Source organism: Chelonoidis abingdonii, chromosome 1 (genome assembly GCF_003597395.2).
Source record: "Chelonoidis abingdonii isolate Lonesome George chromosome 1, CheloAbing_2.0, whole genome shotgun sequence".
Taxonomy (NCBI): Eukaryota; Metazoa; Chordata; order Testudines; family Testudinidae; genus Chelonoidis; species Chelonoidis abingdonii.
The window spans coordinates 336,608,738-336,624,153 of NC_133769.1; the positions used below are offsets into that span (position 1 = coordinate 336,608,738).

The following is a 15,416-nucleotide window of genomic DNA, read 5'->3' on the forward strand; positions in this document are numbered from 1 at the left end:
AAATACATTATTTCATGTACAACACTCTCTTAGCCAGTAATTAACATTAATGCAGAAGCTGAAAAATGGTTCAAAATCCTTACAAGGACTCCCACCACAGTCCTGGCAATCCCTCACAACCTGGGAAAATAGTTAGGCCTTGCAGTGTGCAGTGAAAGTTGAAAAATTAGGATTATTTTGGATGGGTGGGAGCAAATTCCCCAGGGCCTTAGAGGACTATCTGCCAGCTCCCCCTCTTTCTTATACAAATGGGGTGCCCCTGTGATCTCTACTGTGGCAATTTGGGACAGGAAGAGAGGCAGTCTTTCAGATAAGTAGGTCTTGGGCCATTTTGAGCGTTATAGGTTGTATAACCAAAACCTTAGATTCTCCCCAGTACTTAATACATTCTTGTCATTTGGAAAATTACCTAAGATTGCAAAATAACCATTTATGTTAGAATGACAGATGCAGATTTACCTTACTGATATTCCAGCAGCATAAATGCCATTAATCTGAGGCCCCTTCTTGGCTGTTCACTTGGAACATTAACACGTTGCAGATTCAAACACTCTGATGGGTGAAAAAATATATCATAAGATGTATTTGAGAAACAACATGACAATCTCTGTGGACTCTTCTTAAAAAGTATTTTTGGAAGCTTCTTGCTGGGTATTTACTCCCTTGTAAAATGTTATTGCGTTCATCTTCAAAGCAGCTTTTTAAATTCTTTTCACAGATATGATAGCTTTGCTCTCGGCACCCATACATCTTTCAAAGTTCAGGAAATGGCACAGGTAAGAAGCTTGGCAACTTTATTGTCAAAAATGTTTAAAGCAGGGAATATTTACTAGTCCACTGTTTTTGTAGAATAGACATTATGCCCAGCTGGCTACTTATTTAAACATGACTCTTGCAATTATGTATTTAAATACTAGGGAAAATTCATATGTGGTGTAAGCCTGTTGAATTCAGTGGTGTCACACCAGGGATGAATTTTCCCCATTTATTGTACGAGTGTCTCCAAAGAAATCTGAAGTCTAACTTTTGCGGTGTGGTTTCAGTTCTCTTTAACAAGGAAATTATTTAATAAATTACTGCTACGGGACAAACACAAGATACATTTTGGCAATAGTAACTAAAGCACAAATAAATATGAACTCACTTTGAACAAATATTTGCCGTTTGGATTTATTTACAATTGTTAAGTTTTATTTGTTGAATCTGTGCTTACAAACAGGTTGAGCACATATTCACATGATTTCTGTCTTCAGTGCAAGTTTAAATTCAGATGCAGATCATTCAGAGGCCTTGGCTACACTTGGAGGTCTGCAGCACTGGGAGTTACAGCTGTCTTCGTACAACTGTGTAGGGAAAGCACTGGAGTGTGGCCGCACTGACAGCTACCAGTGCTGCAGTGTAGCCACATTTGCCGCATTTGCAGTGCTGTTGGGAGTGGTGCATTATGGGCAGCTATCCTACAGAGCACCTCGTCCTATTTTGGCGCCGTGGGTTGTGGGAAGGGTACGGAAGGGTGCGGGTCATTCTGCTTCCTGTCCCAACGCCCCATGATGCATCACTTTACATCCCAGCAGTCCCTGTTTTTCCGTCCACGTTTGGCACCATTGTGACTCTCCCAACAGTTTCTGTGCAGCACGATTTCTGTGGGAAATGGAGCCCGAACTGCTGAGGAGTATGCTGATGAGTCTCGCCAGCACATCACGTTTGGCAGTTGAGCTATTCCTTAAGCTGCAAAGTGACAGTGAGGAGTCGGACGATGATAGCGAGTCGCCTGACACGTACAACACGACATTGCTTGTGGCTTTCATGGAAATGCTTAGCACCGTGGAACGCCGCTTTTGGGCTCGGGAAACAAGCACTGAGTGGTGGGATCACATCGTCATGGAAGTCTGGGATGACAAGCAGTGGCTGCAGAACTTTCGGATGAGAAAAGCCACTTTCATGGGACTGTATGCTGAGCTCACCCCACCCTGCAGCGCAAGGACACGGCAAGATTGAGAGCTGCCCTGCCATTGGAGAAGCGGGTGGCTATTGCAGTCTGGAAGCTGGCAACTCCAGACAGCTACCGATCAGTCGGGAACCAGTTTGAGTGGGAAAGTCGACGGTTGGAGTCGTTTTGATGCAAGTTTGCAGGGCCATTAATCACATCCTGCTAAGAAGAACCGTGACTCTGGGGGAACGTGCAGGACACATTGTGGATGGCTTTGCACAAATGGGTTTCCCTAACTGTGCAGGGACGATAGATGGGACGCATATTCCTATTCTGCACCACCCCACCTAGCATCCGAGTACGTTAATCGGAAAGAGGGTATTTCTCTATGTTCTCCAGGCGCTTGTGGATCACCGTGGTTTCATTGACATTAACACAGGCTGGCCTGGAAAGGTGCATGATGCACGCATCTTTTGGAACACTGGCCTGTTCAGGAAGCTGCAGGCAGGACTTTTCCCAGACCAGAAGATCACAGTAGGACGTTGAAATGCCCATTGTGATCCTTGGAGACCCCGCTTACCCATTAATGCCTTGGCTCATGAAACCGTATACAGGGAAGCTTGACAGGAGCAAGGACCGGTTCAACTACAGGGCTGAGCCAGTGCTGAATGACTGTGGAGTGTGCTTTTTGGCCGTTTAAAAGGGCGCTGGCGATCTCTGTATGGGAGCTAGACTTGGGGGAAAGCAGCATCCCTGCGGTTATATCCGCGTGCTGTACCCTCCAATAATATTTGTGAAGGAAGGTGAAACATTCAGTCAGGCATGGCCACCTCTAGAGGTTCAACGCCTGGAGGCTGAATTTGCACAGCCAGAGAGCAGGGCTACTAGAGAGGCCCAGCACAGGGCTTCAAGGATTCAGGGATGCCTTGAGGAGGAATTTGAGGCTGAAAACCAACAGTAATGTTTGGGTGCCTTGCACGGAGTGAAGTGCAGTGGTTACAATGTTAGTAGGAATCTGTTTTTTCCTAAGCTGATTTTGCAGTGCCTGTTTCTTTCCTGGCTAGATATCTTTGACTTTGTCTGCAAAATAATAAAGACTGTTTTCAAAGCCAAGAATTCATTTATTGAAAAGAAAATAACTTTCTTGACAGACACACAACATTTTGGAACCTAAAAGGGCAGGGATGGTGTGGTGGGAACTGTACAGTCACAGGTTTGAATATGTCCTGTCTGGAGTGCTGTGCAATGACTGCTGCACTTCAGGATGAAAATATACTGCATGGTGATGGGGTTTGAGTGCAGAGGGTAAGGTCGTAGTTCTCAGGGCTGGTTGGTGAACGTACAGGGATGTTGGAGGCAGCTGGTGGAGTAAGAACCTGGATGCTGGGGAAGGGGTTTTGAGCTGACATTGGGGGCACAAGGGGAAAAGAGCTTTGGGAAGGAGGCTGAGGTGGGGGGGACTCGCGGTGCGTAGTGCTCTGCCTGCATGGCTACGAGCGCCTGATAGAGTCTGCTTGGTGCTCCAGGATGCTTATCAGCTGCTTTGTGCTTTTCTTCCTGGCCACGCTGCGTTTCTCTGGCGGATCTGCTTTCCCTTTCCCTCCAGTCCTGCAGTTTTTTATTCTCTCTGGCAGAGTGATCCATAACTGTTTGCAGCAGTCGTCTTTGCTTTTTCTGCGGCTTCTTCCGCAGGTTTTGGAGTCTTTGAGCTGCTGTTAAACAGGGCAGCTGAGAACTCAAGGTTGCTTGTGTGAAAGGAAAAAAAGGCAACAGTTAACAGATGGCAGCATTGTTTATATCTCAGACAGTTATTCCCACACAGTGAAGAGTTACAATCTTCACTTTAGCATATTTTTCCCATACCAAGAGAGCGCACATACCCACAGGAGGAGCCCGAAATGGTGAGTAAGGGGACTGATTGCTTCAGGGCTGTGCTGGGGTTTCTGTGCATTGGGGAAAGCAAACAGCTGCAGGGGAGCACCTACACTGAACACTCTCCCAACATTTTCCACAGGAGTTAATCCTGGAAGATATCTCCGATCTGAAACCAAAAACGAGGTTTCTCTTAAAGCAGCTGCTGCGGGTCACCTGGAAGAAGCGGAGGGTCTTCCTACAGCAATGCGGATTCCGTGCCCTGGCCCCTTATGCCAGCTTGCCTGTGTGCAGCAATGGTCCCCCCACCCCTCGCGCACAGTGGCGCGGACCATGTTAGCCTGACTGGGACAAGGACCACAGTGGCTCTCCCTATAAACTTGCGCAAGTGCATTGCCCATGCTCTGGCTGAAACTTTTGAAGAGATTACTGAGGCCAGATTACCGCGACGTGATAGACCACATCGACATCAATGGGCTATTCCACATCTAGGCATGCATGCATGCAGCCCTAACCTCCCTCCTCTCCCGAAACATTTCCATCCTGAAAATAAAAGCTGCTTACCGGGAACCCACTCCTCTGCTTGTCCTTCACCAAGGGAGTACCGGCTGCTGCGACTGGCTACCTTCCTCTGCTTGAGAAGAGCTCCTGGCTGCATGCCTCCTGGGACTCCGGGGGTGTCTCCCCCCACCCTACCCTACCCTCTCAGTTCTCGGTTTTCTCTCCCCCTCCTTCTCCTCCACCTCTATCTCCCCCACCCCGCTCTGAAGGTGTCCATCGTGGTCCTCGGATTGGCGTGGGGTCACCCCCAAGTATCGCGTCCAGCTCTTTGTAAAAACGGCAGGTCTCATAGGGGCAGCACCAGAGCGCCAGTTTCGCTTCACGCTTTTATAGGCACTCGCAGCTCTTCAACTTAGTCTGCACTGGCACCGCGTCACCGGTCATGGCCCCTGCAGCATGGACCCTTGAGCAGATTACCATGGTATCGTATCCTTACGGCGCGGAGCTCAGCTGCTGACTGCACAGCTTCCTCCCCTCAAAACACTGATGAGGGTCAGACAACTCGCCATTGCCCATGCTGGGCCTCATTTGGCGCGTGAGGCAGGGTCACCTTGGAAAGAATCACTGATTGCATGCACTCCACACCTGGCTGAGCAAACAGGAAGGGGATTTTTAAAATTCCCGGGGCATTTAAAGGGCGGATCACCTGAGGCCAGGGCAGTAGAGTTTGAACTGATGAGCAGAGTGGCTGAGCAGACATTCTAGGATACCTCCGAATACCTCTGGAGGCCAATAACAGGGCTTTTGGTGGCCACACTGGCGGAGCAGTGCTGCATCACCAGCACTGCAATCGTTATTCCCCAGGTGGAGTACATGCAGCGCTGTAGCCAGGGAGATACAGCGCTGTATGTGCCTTGCAAGTGTGGACGGTGATTAAGTTGGAGTGCTGTAAAGCCACCACCAGCGCTGCAACTCTCCAGTGTAGCCAAGGCCAGAGTCTGTTAGGCAAAGATTCTGCCACCTTTACTAGTTCCAGTGACGTCAGTGGGACTGTCTGTCTGGTAATGGACTTCTCAATGGGTGAAATTCACCCCCATGCAGACAGCCTGCACGAAACCTACGAACCACTTAAATCCTATTTTTAGGCCTTAAGTGGGAGTTGAGCAGGAGTTAAGTGTGAGTTAAGGCCCTGTGCAGGTCTTATGCATGGGGGGTGAATTTCACCCAGTGAGAGTAAGATTTGGTCCAATAGTATTTTATTGCTAATTCTGCAAGCCCTCAGTGCACAGAACACCCATACACTGAGAGTGCTATGTGCTGAGCGTTTGCAGGAATGAGGCTCTTTGATGTCGCTATGAACTACTTTAGCTAAATAGAGCCTGGGCACTAGGAAGGCTCCTTTGTGTTCTAGCTTCAGGTGATTTGTTTTGGCTGGATGCTCCAGATTGGTAGCACAGAGATGTTTCAAGCATGAGGCACCAAATTCTTCTCTGGTGTAACTTCAGTGTAATCCTTGGATATCAACAGAATTACACCTGGGATGAAGTTGGCTCAGAGTCTCAGTTTTAACCATTTCACTGCTCTGTATTATTAACATGAACTCTGTTATATGGTGTAATCAGAGAGGAGACAACTGTCTTGTCTACACTTACAGTGCTACACCAGTGCAGCGGTAGCATTTAGTGAACACACTGCCTACACTGACGAGAGCTTTTCCCATCAGCATGGATACGCCACCTCTCCAAGAGGCTGTAGCTGTGTCGACAGGAGAAGCCCTCCCATTGGCATAGTTCGGTCTATACCAGGGTTAGGTTGGTTTAACAACATCGCTCGGGTGTTGAGCAACATAGTTATACCAACATAAAATGGTAGTGTAGACCAAGACTGAGAGGGAACATAAGGGTATACAAATAATAAATGGTTTCGAGAAGATAAGTTGGGCACTCCTGCTTACACTCTTCCAGAACAAGGGACTATTCCATGGAACCTAATGACAGGATTTAAAATTGATAAAAGGGAATACAATGCCCAGATAGCCTGAGGAACTCATTGTCACAATATATCATTGAAACAAAGATCCAAGCAGGATTCAGAGAGAGACTGGATGTTTATATGAATAACAAGAACATCCAGAGTTATAAAAGAAAAAAAAAAATTTTTAAATGAGTGGGACCAAATGCTTAACTCATGTAAATCAGCCAAAATCCATTGAAGTCAATGGAACTATACTGATTTATACCAGCAGAGGATCTAGCCTCAAGAATTATGGAAGCCTCCGTATTTCAGAGCATAAACCAGCCTCTTAACTGATGGGGACTAGGAAGAAACTTTCCTTCTGAGGAGGTAATTAGTTGACTGTCTAATGCAAGGTTTCTCGCATTTTCCACTGATGCACCTTGTGCTGGCTTCTGTCAGGTACGGGATACTGAACTAGATGAACCATCTGTCTGATCCAAGTCTGGCAATTCCTGAATTCTTATGGAATTTTGGCCCTGTATTACACAGGAATAAAGGCGCATTCATTCTTTCCAGGTGCATTTGTTGGCTCTGCACCAGTCTGATCAATCTTGAGATCACTCAGAACAGGGCAGGAAAGACCATGAAGGGACCTCACCCCCATTCCATGGTGGGATCCTGTCATGGTATAATTCCCCACTCTGAACTTTAGCGTCCAAAAGATGGGGTACCAGCATGAATTCCTCTAAGCTCAATTACCAGCTTAGTACTTGTAGCGCTGCCACCAAACAGGATTCCAGTGCCTGGTACACTCTGGTCCCCCCCAAAAACCTTGTCCGGGGAACCCCAAGACCCAGATCCTCTGGATCTTAACACAACGAAAGTAAACCCTTTCCCCCACCGTTGCCTCTCCCAGGCTTCCCCTCCCTGGGTTACCCTGGAAGTTACTGTGATTCAAACTCCTTGAATCAAAAAACAGGAGGGAAAATTCACTTCCTCCTTCCTTTCTTTCCCCCTCATACTCTCCCTGAGAGAGAAAGTAATCCTAACACAGAGAGAAATTCACCTTCTCTCCCCCTTCCCTCCTTCTCCCACCAAATTCCTGGTGGATCCAGACCCAGTCCCCTGGGGTCTCACCAGAATAAAAAAAACAATCAGGTCTTAACAAGAAAAGCTTTAATTAAAGAGAAGAAACAGTAAAAATTATTTGTAAATTTAAGATAGATTAGGTACAGGGTTTTTCAGCTATAGACATGGGAATACCCTCCCAGCCTAAGTATACAAGTACAATTAAAATCCTTCCAGCAAAATACAAATTTGAACTCCTTCCAGCCAAAACACAATTGCAAATAAAGAAAACAAACATAAGCCTAACTCACTTCTACCTAGTACTTACTATTTTGAACTGATAAGAACTGTATGGAGAGGTTGAGAGAAACCTGTTGCACGTCTGGTCACTCTCAGAACCAGAGAGAACAACTACCAAATTCTAACAGCACACACAGAAACTTCCCTCCTCAAGATTTGAAAGTATCTGTCCTGATTAGTCCTCTGGTCAGGTGACAGCAGGCTTACTGAACTTGTTAAACCTTTACAGTCAAAAGAGATATAAATATTCTGTTCTTTAACTCCTAGGCCTGGTCCACACTACCCATTAAATTGAATTTAACAGCGTTAAATTGATTTAACGCTGTACCCGTCCACACTACAGTGCTCTTAAATCGATTTAAAGGCTCTTTAAATCGATTTCTGTACTACAAAATGAGAGGATAACGCTAACGATAGGTATATATCTTCGGAATACATTTGTCTGAGGTAATCGAATCAAGTATGATTGTAGCACTCAGGGAGGTATCCCACAGTGCACCACTACCGCTCTGGACCAGCAAATCTGAACTCAGACACGGGGATGTAAACAGGAAAGCCCCGCAAACTTTTGAATTATATTCCTGTTTGCCAGCATGGGCTCTGATCAGCACGCGTGGCGATAGCAGTCCCAAATCCAAAAAGAGCTCCAGCATGGACCGTACGGGAGATAGTGATCTGATCGCTGTATGGGAGACACATCTGTTCTATCGAGCTCCGTTACGGAGATGAAATGCCAAGGTTTGAAAAAAAAATCTCCAGGCTACACAGTGCGCGTGACAAGCGTAACGGGAGCCAGACTCAAATGGACGCTCATGGAGGACGGAGGGAGGAGGTAGTGAGGACTCCAGCTATCCCACAGTCCGCAGCAGTCTCCGAAAAGTATATTGCATTCTTGGCTGAGCTCAATGACTGTAGGTCTAACACATGTCGCGCGTGTTCAGGGAATAGCTCGTCATTTATTCTCCCCCGCCCCCCGCACATGAAAGAAAAGGGAAATAAAATGTTTCTTTGACTTCTTTCAATGTCACTCTATGTCTACTGAATGCTGCTGCGTAGACGTGATGCTGCAGCAGTGAAGAGCAGTATCCGGCTCTTCTCCCTCCCGGTGGCAGACGGTGCAATATGACTGATATCCATCGTCACCATCAGCCGTGAGTGTCCTGGCTTGGCCTCAGGTGCGGCTGGCCGCGCGGCGCGCTGAGTAAAAATAGGATGACTCCCAGTCATTTCCAGTAGATGGTTACAGAACGGGCTGGTAACATCTTCATCATAGCAACTTGGGGGCTAAACTTCATCAGCCCCCTCCTTTCCTGTGTAAAGAAAGATTCTGTACTGCTGGACTATATAGCAGCAGCATGCTGGGCTCCTTCCCTGCACCGATTAATGTTCTGCCTGGACTGTCATGCACCGGGGAGGTGCCTCCCCCTCATTTTATGTCATAAAACTCAGTGTTTCTTATTCTGCATTCTTTATAACTCATGACACAAATGGGCGGGACACTGCCACAGTAGCCCAGGAAGGTTGGGGGAGGAGGGAAGCAACGGGTGGGTTGTTGCAGGGCAACCCCCTGTGAATACTGACACGGAGAGCTGTGCTCTTTGATACACTGGTCCTCAGTAACACTTGCCCCATATTTAGGAGCAGACTGACTCTATTTTTAGAAACCTAAAGGAGGATTGACTCGGGGAGTCATTCCCAGTTTGCTTGTGCCCCGGCCATCTCAGCAGGGCACTCATGATAGCAGTAGACAGTACAGAGGGGAGAGAGAACCATCATCTCATTGCCAGTTTACTTCGGCAGTAGACGGTACAGAACGATGGTAACCATCTCTGCTATCATGCAAAAGCAAATGACTGCGGAGAGACTGCGGGAACTATTGGATAGCTATGGAATAGCTACCCCACAAATGCAACACTCCAGAAATCGACGCTAGCCTCAGACCATGGACGCACACCGCCGAATTACTGTGCCTAGTGTGGCCGCGTGAAATCGAATTTATAATATCTGTTTTATGAAACCAGGTTTAATGTAATTCAGAATTATCCTGTAGTGTAGACGTAGCCCTACTGTCTGTTTATGACAGACCCACTGAGGTGCTCAGTGGGAGGATAGCTCATGCAGTCAGCACTCTGGTCCTCCATTTTAGGCCGCCTAAAGGGTGCCCCCTTCTCATAATGTGACCCAAAGACTTCTTGATGTTAACTGGCAGAGGTCATTGAGGTACATAGGGGCACAGCTATTCCCTGGCTTCACCAAAAGAATGTCATGTAAGATCTCTAATGAGAGCCTGTCACACAGCTCATCATAATCATTCTGAAATGTATATAGCAAAACTATGTGAGGAGTTTTGTATATATGCTGAAAATTGTGTTCTTTAGGCCTTCTAGTTAAAGGCAGGTTCTCTCAAAGGTAGCTTGCCTTGAGGCAAACTTCTCCAGTCAGGAGGTGAGAGACACTTCCCTCCTTAGCTAACCATTGTGTATCTCACAATGGAAATCTGTTAGCATACTGAGTCTAATGCTAACGAAGAATTTGTGGAGATTTCAGAAGGAAATTAACAGGAAGAGGTAAACTGCAGGAGGAAGGGAAGAACCCTGTTTTCAGAGGAAAATCAAAGGTCTGGGGTCATATCTGCAGGTGCAGAGAGATGCTTTGGCATCCTTCAAGCTGGGAAGACAAGCTGGCAGCAGGCTTGATCTTATGATAAAGGGAATCTCAGCCACCCTAGTTGAAAATGCTGGGAAAAGGACTTGGGGTAAGCTATGCTGTAGGTGACCGGAATGCCGTGTGTGTTAAGTTTAGGCTGTAGCAAGCATGTTATGATTTTGTTTTATATGTATCCGTTTGTTTCTAATAGTCTTACTGATTTATCATTTGAATCTCAGTTCTTTAATAATAAACTTATTCTTGTTTTCACTGTAAATATATCTAAATGCTGTGTGTTAAATGGAGCAGTGATCCTGTGTTGAATCTAGTTAACTGGTGTGTGCTATTCCTTTGGGAGCAGAGAATCTGAGAATTGTGTGAGTGTTCAGGGGATCAGGGGCTTGGCACTCCAGAGAGACATTTAGGAGCTAAGGAATTGGTGTGCGCCTATAGCTAACCTGTACACAGAGAGCAAGGCCTGCAAGGCAGTGCTTGTGTTGCCATAGGCTGGTGGAATTAGTGATTATGTGAAAATACAATTTTAAAACTCAAGAGTAAAGCATCACAAATGGAATTTGTTTCATTAAAATATTACTAATGTCTTGACTGTAATACTTATAAAATGCTACTAAATTAGTTGTAGTACTGTGTAAAGATGAAATCTGAGTATGGGAGAGGTGACTGTGGTATTTGATTATTACATTTTTTCTGAGAGGTGAATACCACCTCTTGTTGGGGTGGATTGTAAATGTGCACCTTAAAGAAGAATGGATTAGGAAAATTTAAATTACAGAGGCAATATCCTACTAGAATGTATGTGGAAGTGAAATGAGTAAACAGCTAACAACTACAAACAAATATCAGTTATAATACAAAACCACCATTAATGTGCTCTGGAGTGTGCTACAGCCTCTGGACAAGAAGATGGACTAAAATCCCCCCAAAATCAAGTGAAAGTCTGAACTATAGATAGTTGTATTCTATGTAGAATATAATTCTTCACACGTGCAGCACTGTAATTTCAGGCATATATTATTTAAAAGAATATTAGCACCCATGAGGGTTTTCTCTCCTCTTGTCCATATTATTTGTTTTGCTATGAAAATAAGCTACACAGTCTCTTAAACTTCTCAACAGGCTGAAACATGCAACTCATCTTTACCAGCTGAACGACCTGGTAACTTATTTGATGCAACTCAAGCTGAAATGATGGAGCACAGTGCACCTGTATGGAATGAACAGCTAGAAAAAGAGTTTTTCAGTGGTAAGTGTGTGCACTTATGCTGTTTTTATACTGTAGTACCAACAACACCACACGTGTAACTGGATATGGGAGACATAGGTGCTGGAACTACAGGTGTTGGGGGTGCTCCTGACTTGAAGTGGTTTCCATTATATACAGAGTTTACAGTTTGGCTAAAGGACTCTCATCACTCCCACTGTAAAAATTGTTCTAGCACCCCTGATGGGAGATCCTTTCTATAAATGAATAGTCTCTCTCTGTAAGTTGCTCATTGCTTCCAAATACGGCAGCTACTTCTCTCTCATTTTCTGTCTCATGTTTACAATAATTCGAAGACTCATAGACTTTAAGGTCCGAAGGGACCATTATGATCATCTAGTCTGACTTCCTGCACAATACAGGCCACAGAATCTCACCCATCCACTTCTATAACAAACCCCTAACCTATGTCTGAGTTATTGAAGTCCTCAAATTGTGGTTTGAAGACCTCAAGCTGCAGAGAATCCTCCAGCAAGTGACTGTGCCCCTGCTGCAGAGAACAAAACCTCCAGGGCCTCTGCCAATCTGCCCTGGAGGAAAATTCCTTCCTGACCCCAAATATGGTGATCAGTTAAACCCTGAGCATGTGGGCAAGGCTCACCAGCCAGCACCCTGGAAGAATTCTCTGTAGTAACTCAGATCCCATCCCATCCCAGACTAATGGGCATACTTACCTGCTGATAATCAAAGATCAATTGCCAAAATTAGGCTATCCCATCAGACACCCATCCTTCTGCACATGTAACTCCCATTGAGGTCAGTGTGTAGCTGAGGCTAGCCTCATGATTTGTAGAGCCCCAAGCTGCAGGAAATGAGGAGCCATGAGTTACCTCCCCATCTGGGCCCATTAGTAAAGGGAGTGAATGGGACTAGCAGCCAAGTCACTTCTTCCTTTCTGGTCTCACTGCTGGTGAGGGAGGTAGGGACAGACAAAGCTCAGACTGGCCCACAAGGGTGCAAGGAAATTTATTCTTCCATGAACTTTTCTGGTACCCTCCAAAAAAGTCCTCCCTAGTACACTGCTACCCAGCACCCGTGTGTGGAACAGCTACACCAGTTTTTCACTTTGAAAACATTATTACAATATGGGGAGAGGGTATGATTAGGAGGCAGCGAGGAGGGGAGGCATGCTAGAGGGAGCATGCAGCAGGGGGTGGCGGAGTCTCTTTGGAGCCCCCAGGGCCATCGTTTATTTTAGGCAGCAGCCGTCACTGCTCAGGCAATGCCCAGAAACCCCTTTTCTCTCATTTCTCTGGAAGTCCTTGCCTCCTCTGTTTGATACAGGGCCAGAGAGAGCACTGCAGAATTTGACCGTGATGTGAGGTCCTCAAATTATTAAGGTCCCTAACAGCCACTCGCTTTGCTTGTGCCATAACTGGCTCTCTTATGGTCCCCACTCTCTGCTGTCCTCAGCAGAAACTCAGCAAAGCAGAGAATCTGAGGTATGCACTGAGCTGTCCATGACTCTCAGATCTTTTTTTATTTCAGCCTTAAAAAAGGTGGATGATGGACCATTTTTGTTTACTAGTACTCAGTTCTTAAATTCATCCCTGGTGTAACTTCTAGATGTATTTAGTTCATGTGGACGCAAACTGAACACGTTAAACTGTCATTGCATAAATCATCCCTGTGATTGAAAGTACTCCCAGGAAATTCTTTTTATCAGACATGGCTCTCAAACATTGAATGTCTTGTTTAACTGGAATGAATTTTAAATTCACTTTAACAGGTTAGTGCATAACTACAACTTTGTTGACAGAGTGAATCAAAAGTTCTTACTAAATTTTATTACACTTTATCATCACTTAGGCTATCAAACCATCTGATCTCCATAGATTCATAGAATGCCATTGCCAAGCCCTGCATGTTATAGTCCTCTTATAGAAATCATTGAAAGTGAGCAATAAGTGATAAATTACTTAGGGTTATCAATTAATCACCATTAATGCACATGATTAATGCAAAACAAATTAATTAGATTTTAAAGAAAAGTCACGATTAACCACAGTTTTAATTGAAATGTTAAACAATAACAGAATCCCAATTTAAAATTTATTATAAATATTTTGGATGTTTTTCTACATTTTCAAATAGATTGATTTAAATTACTGTACAACACAGAATACAAAGTGAACAGTGCTCACTTTATTTTATTTTTTATTACAAATATTTGCACTGTAAAAATAAACAAAAGAAATAGTAATTTTCAGTTCAACTCATACAAGTACTGTAATGCAATCTCTTTATCGTAAAAGCACAACTTACAAATGTAGAAATATTTATTTATTTATTACAAAACCACATTTGTTTACATTTGAGAGATAATGCTGTTTACTTCTTACTTACAATGTCACCTGTAAGTGAGAACAGACATTCTGCATGGCATTGTTGTAGCCACCGTTGCAGATATGCTGAACTTTGTTTGCCCCTTCATGCTTCGATCTCCATTCCAGAGGATATGCTTCCATGCTGATTTGGGTTCTGTTTGATAACGATCCAAAGCAGTGCAGACCGACACGCCTTCATTTTCATCATCTAAGTCAGATGCCACCAACTTATTTGTCTTAATACTAGCTGAACAAGAAGTAGGACTGAGTGGAATTGTAGGCTCTACAGTTTTATATGGTTTTGGTTTTGAGTGCAGTTATGTAAAAAATAAAATAATTCTACATTTGTATGTTGCATTTTCATGATAAAGAGACTGCACTACAGTATTTGTATGAGGTGAATGGAAAAATACTATTTCATTTGTTTGTTTTTATAGTGCAAATATTTTGTAATAAAAAATAATATAAAGTGAGCACTCTACACTTTGTATTCTGTGTTGTAACTGAAATCAATACATTTGAAAATGTAGAAAATAAAAAAAGTTATACATTTCAATTGGTATTCTGTTATTGTTTAACATTGCGATTAAAACTGCAATTAATCGTGATTACTTTTTTAATCTTGTGATTAATAGCAATTATATTTTTGAGTTGTTTCACAGCCCAAATATTGAAAATGTTCAGCTGTTTTATTTACAACACATTCCAAGCTAAACAAGCTTAGGACATGCAGGGCTACTCCATGTGCTCCTTTTGAATGTTAATATCTAGAATGCCCTTCTAGCTCACAGCTACATCATAGCGTTGTCTTGGCGCTGGAAGCATACAGAAAGATCTGAGCATGCTCATCAGCACCAGGCCCAGATTACACCTTCTGTAAACTAGACAGCAAAGTGCCTCCACACCATTAAATACCCCAGCTACAGATCCCAACATGCTCCTTCCTCCCCCACTCCATAGATACCGCTCCCTGTGCACAGACTCCTGAATGCCTCTCCCACCCTACATATACCCCAACAACCCTTCACCAGCCCCCACTTATCCTGACAGCCCCCCACATCCCAGTAGCTCTGACCTGTCCTGCTCACCACAGCCCCCAAAACCTCAGCTCATCAGCCACAACCCGTATCAGCCCCCTCTAACCTTCCCTCCCCATTCCCCTTACAGCCTCCACAACTCACCCCACTCCCACCCCATTCCTTGCAACCTGGAGCATGGGCTTGCAGCACCACTCAGTTTTGGGGGGTCATCAGGGGCCCTCTTGAGATGGGGGGTCCTGTGCAAGTGCACTGAGTGCACACTGGTTAATCCATGTCTGATGAGTACAATTCCTTTCTACTTGCTTTGCAAGCTAGAATTGTGAAAGGTTCTTCCTACACTTAGCTGATGAGTATAAATTAAGAATGCAAACTAAGGTGGCTTTTTGTTTGTTTTTGTTAGTTTTTGCTATTTGAAACAAACACTGGCTAGGTTGAGGAGCCCTTTGAAGACCAGTCTCAAATCAGTACAGACTTTTTCCCTAGTCAATGATGGA

The 15,416-nt window shown here is 44.7% G+C and overlaps 1 protein-coding gene across 2 annotated transcripts in view; it reads left to right on the forward strand.

Moving 5' to 3' along the window:
• Positions 1-15,416, forward strand: part of LOC116824703 (protein O-glucosyltransferase 3-like) — an 81,579-nt gene that overhangs the window by 32,933 nt on the left and 33,230 nt on the right. For both annotated transcript variants that reach the window (XM_075061692.1, XM_032780199.2), the window contains exons 4-5: positions 719-776; positions 11,411-11,537. In XM_075061692.1, the coding sequence (XP_074917793.1) occupies positions 719-776; positions 11,411-11,537 (185 nt within the window). The remainder of the gene's footprint in view (positions 1-718; positions 777-11,410; positions 11,538-15,416) is intronic.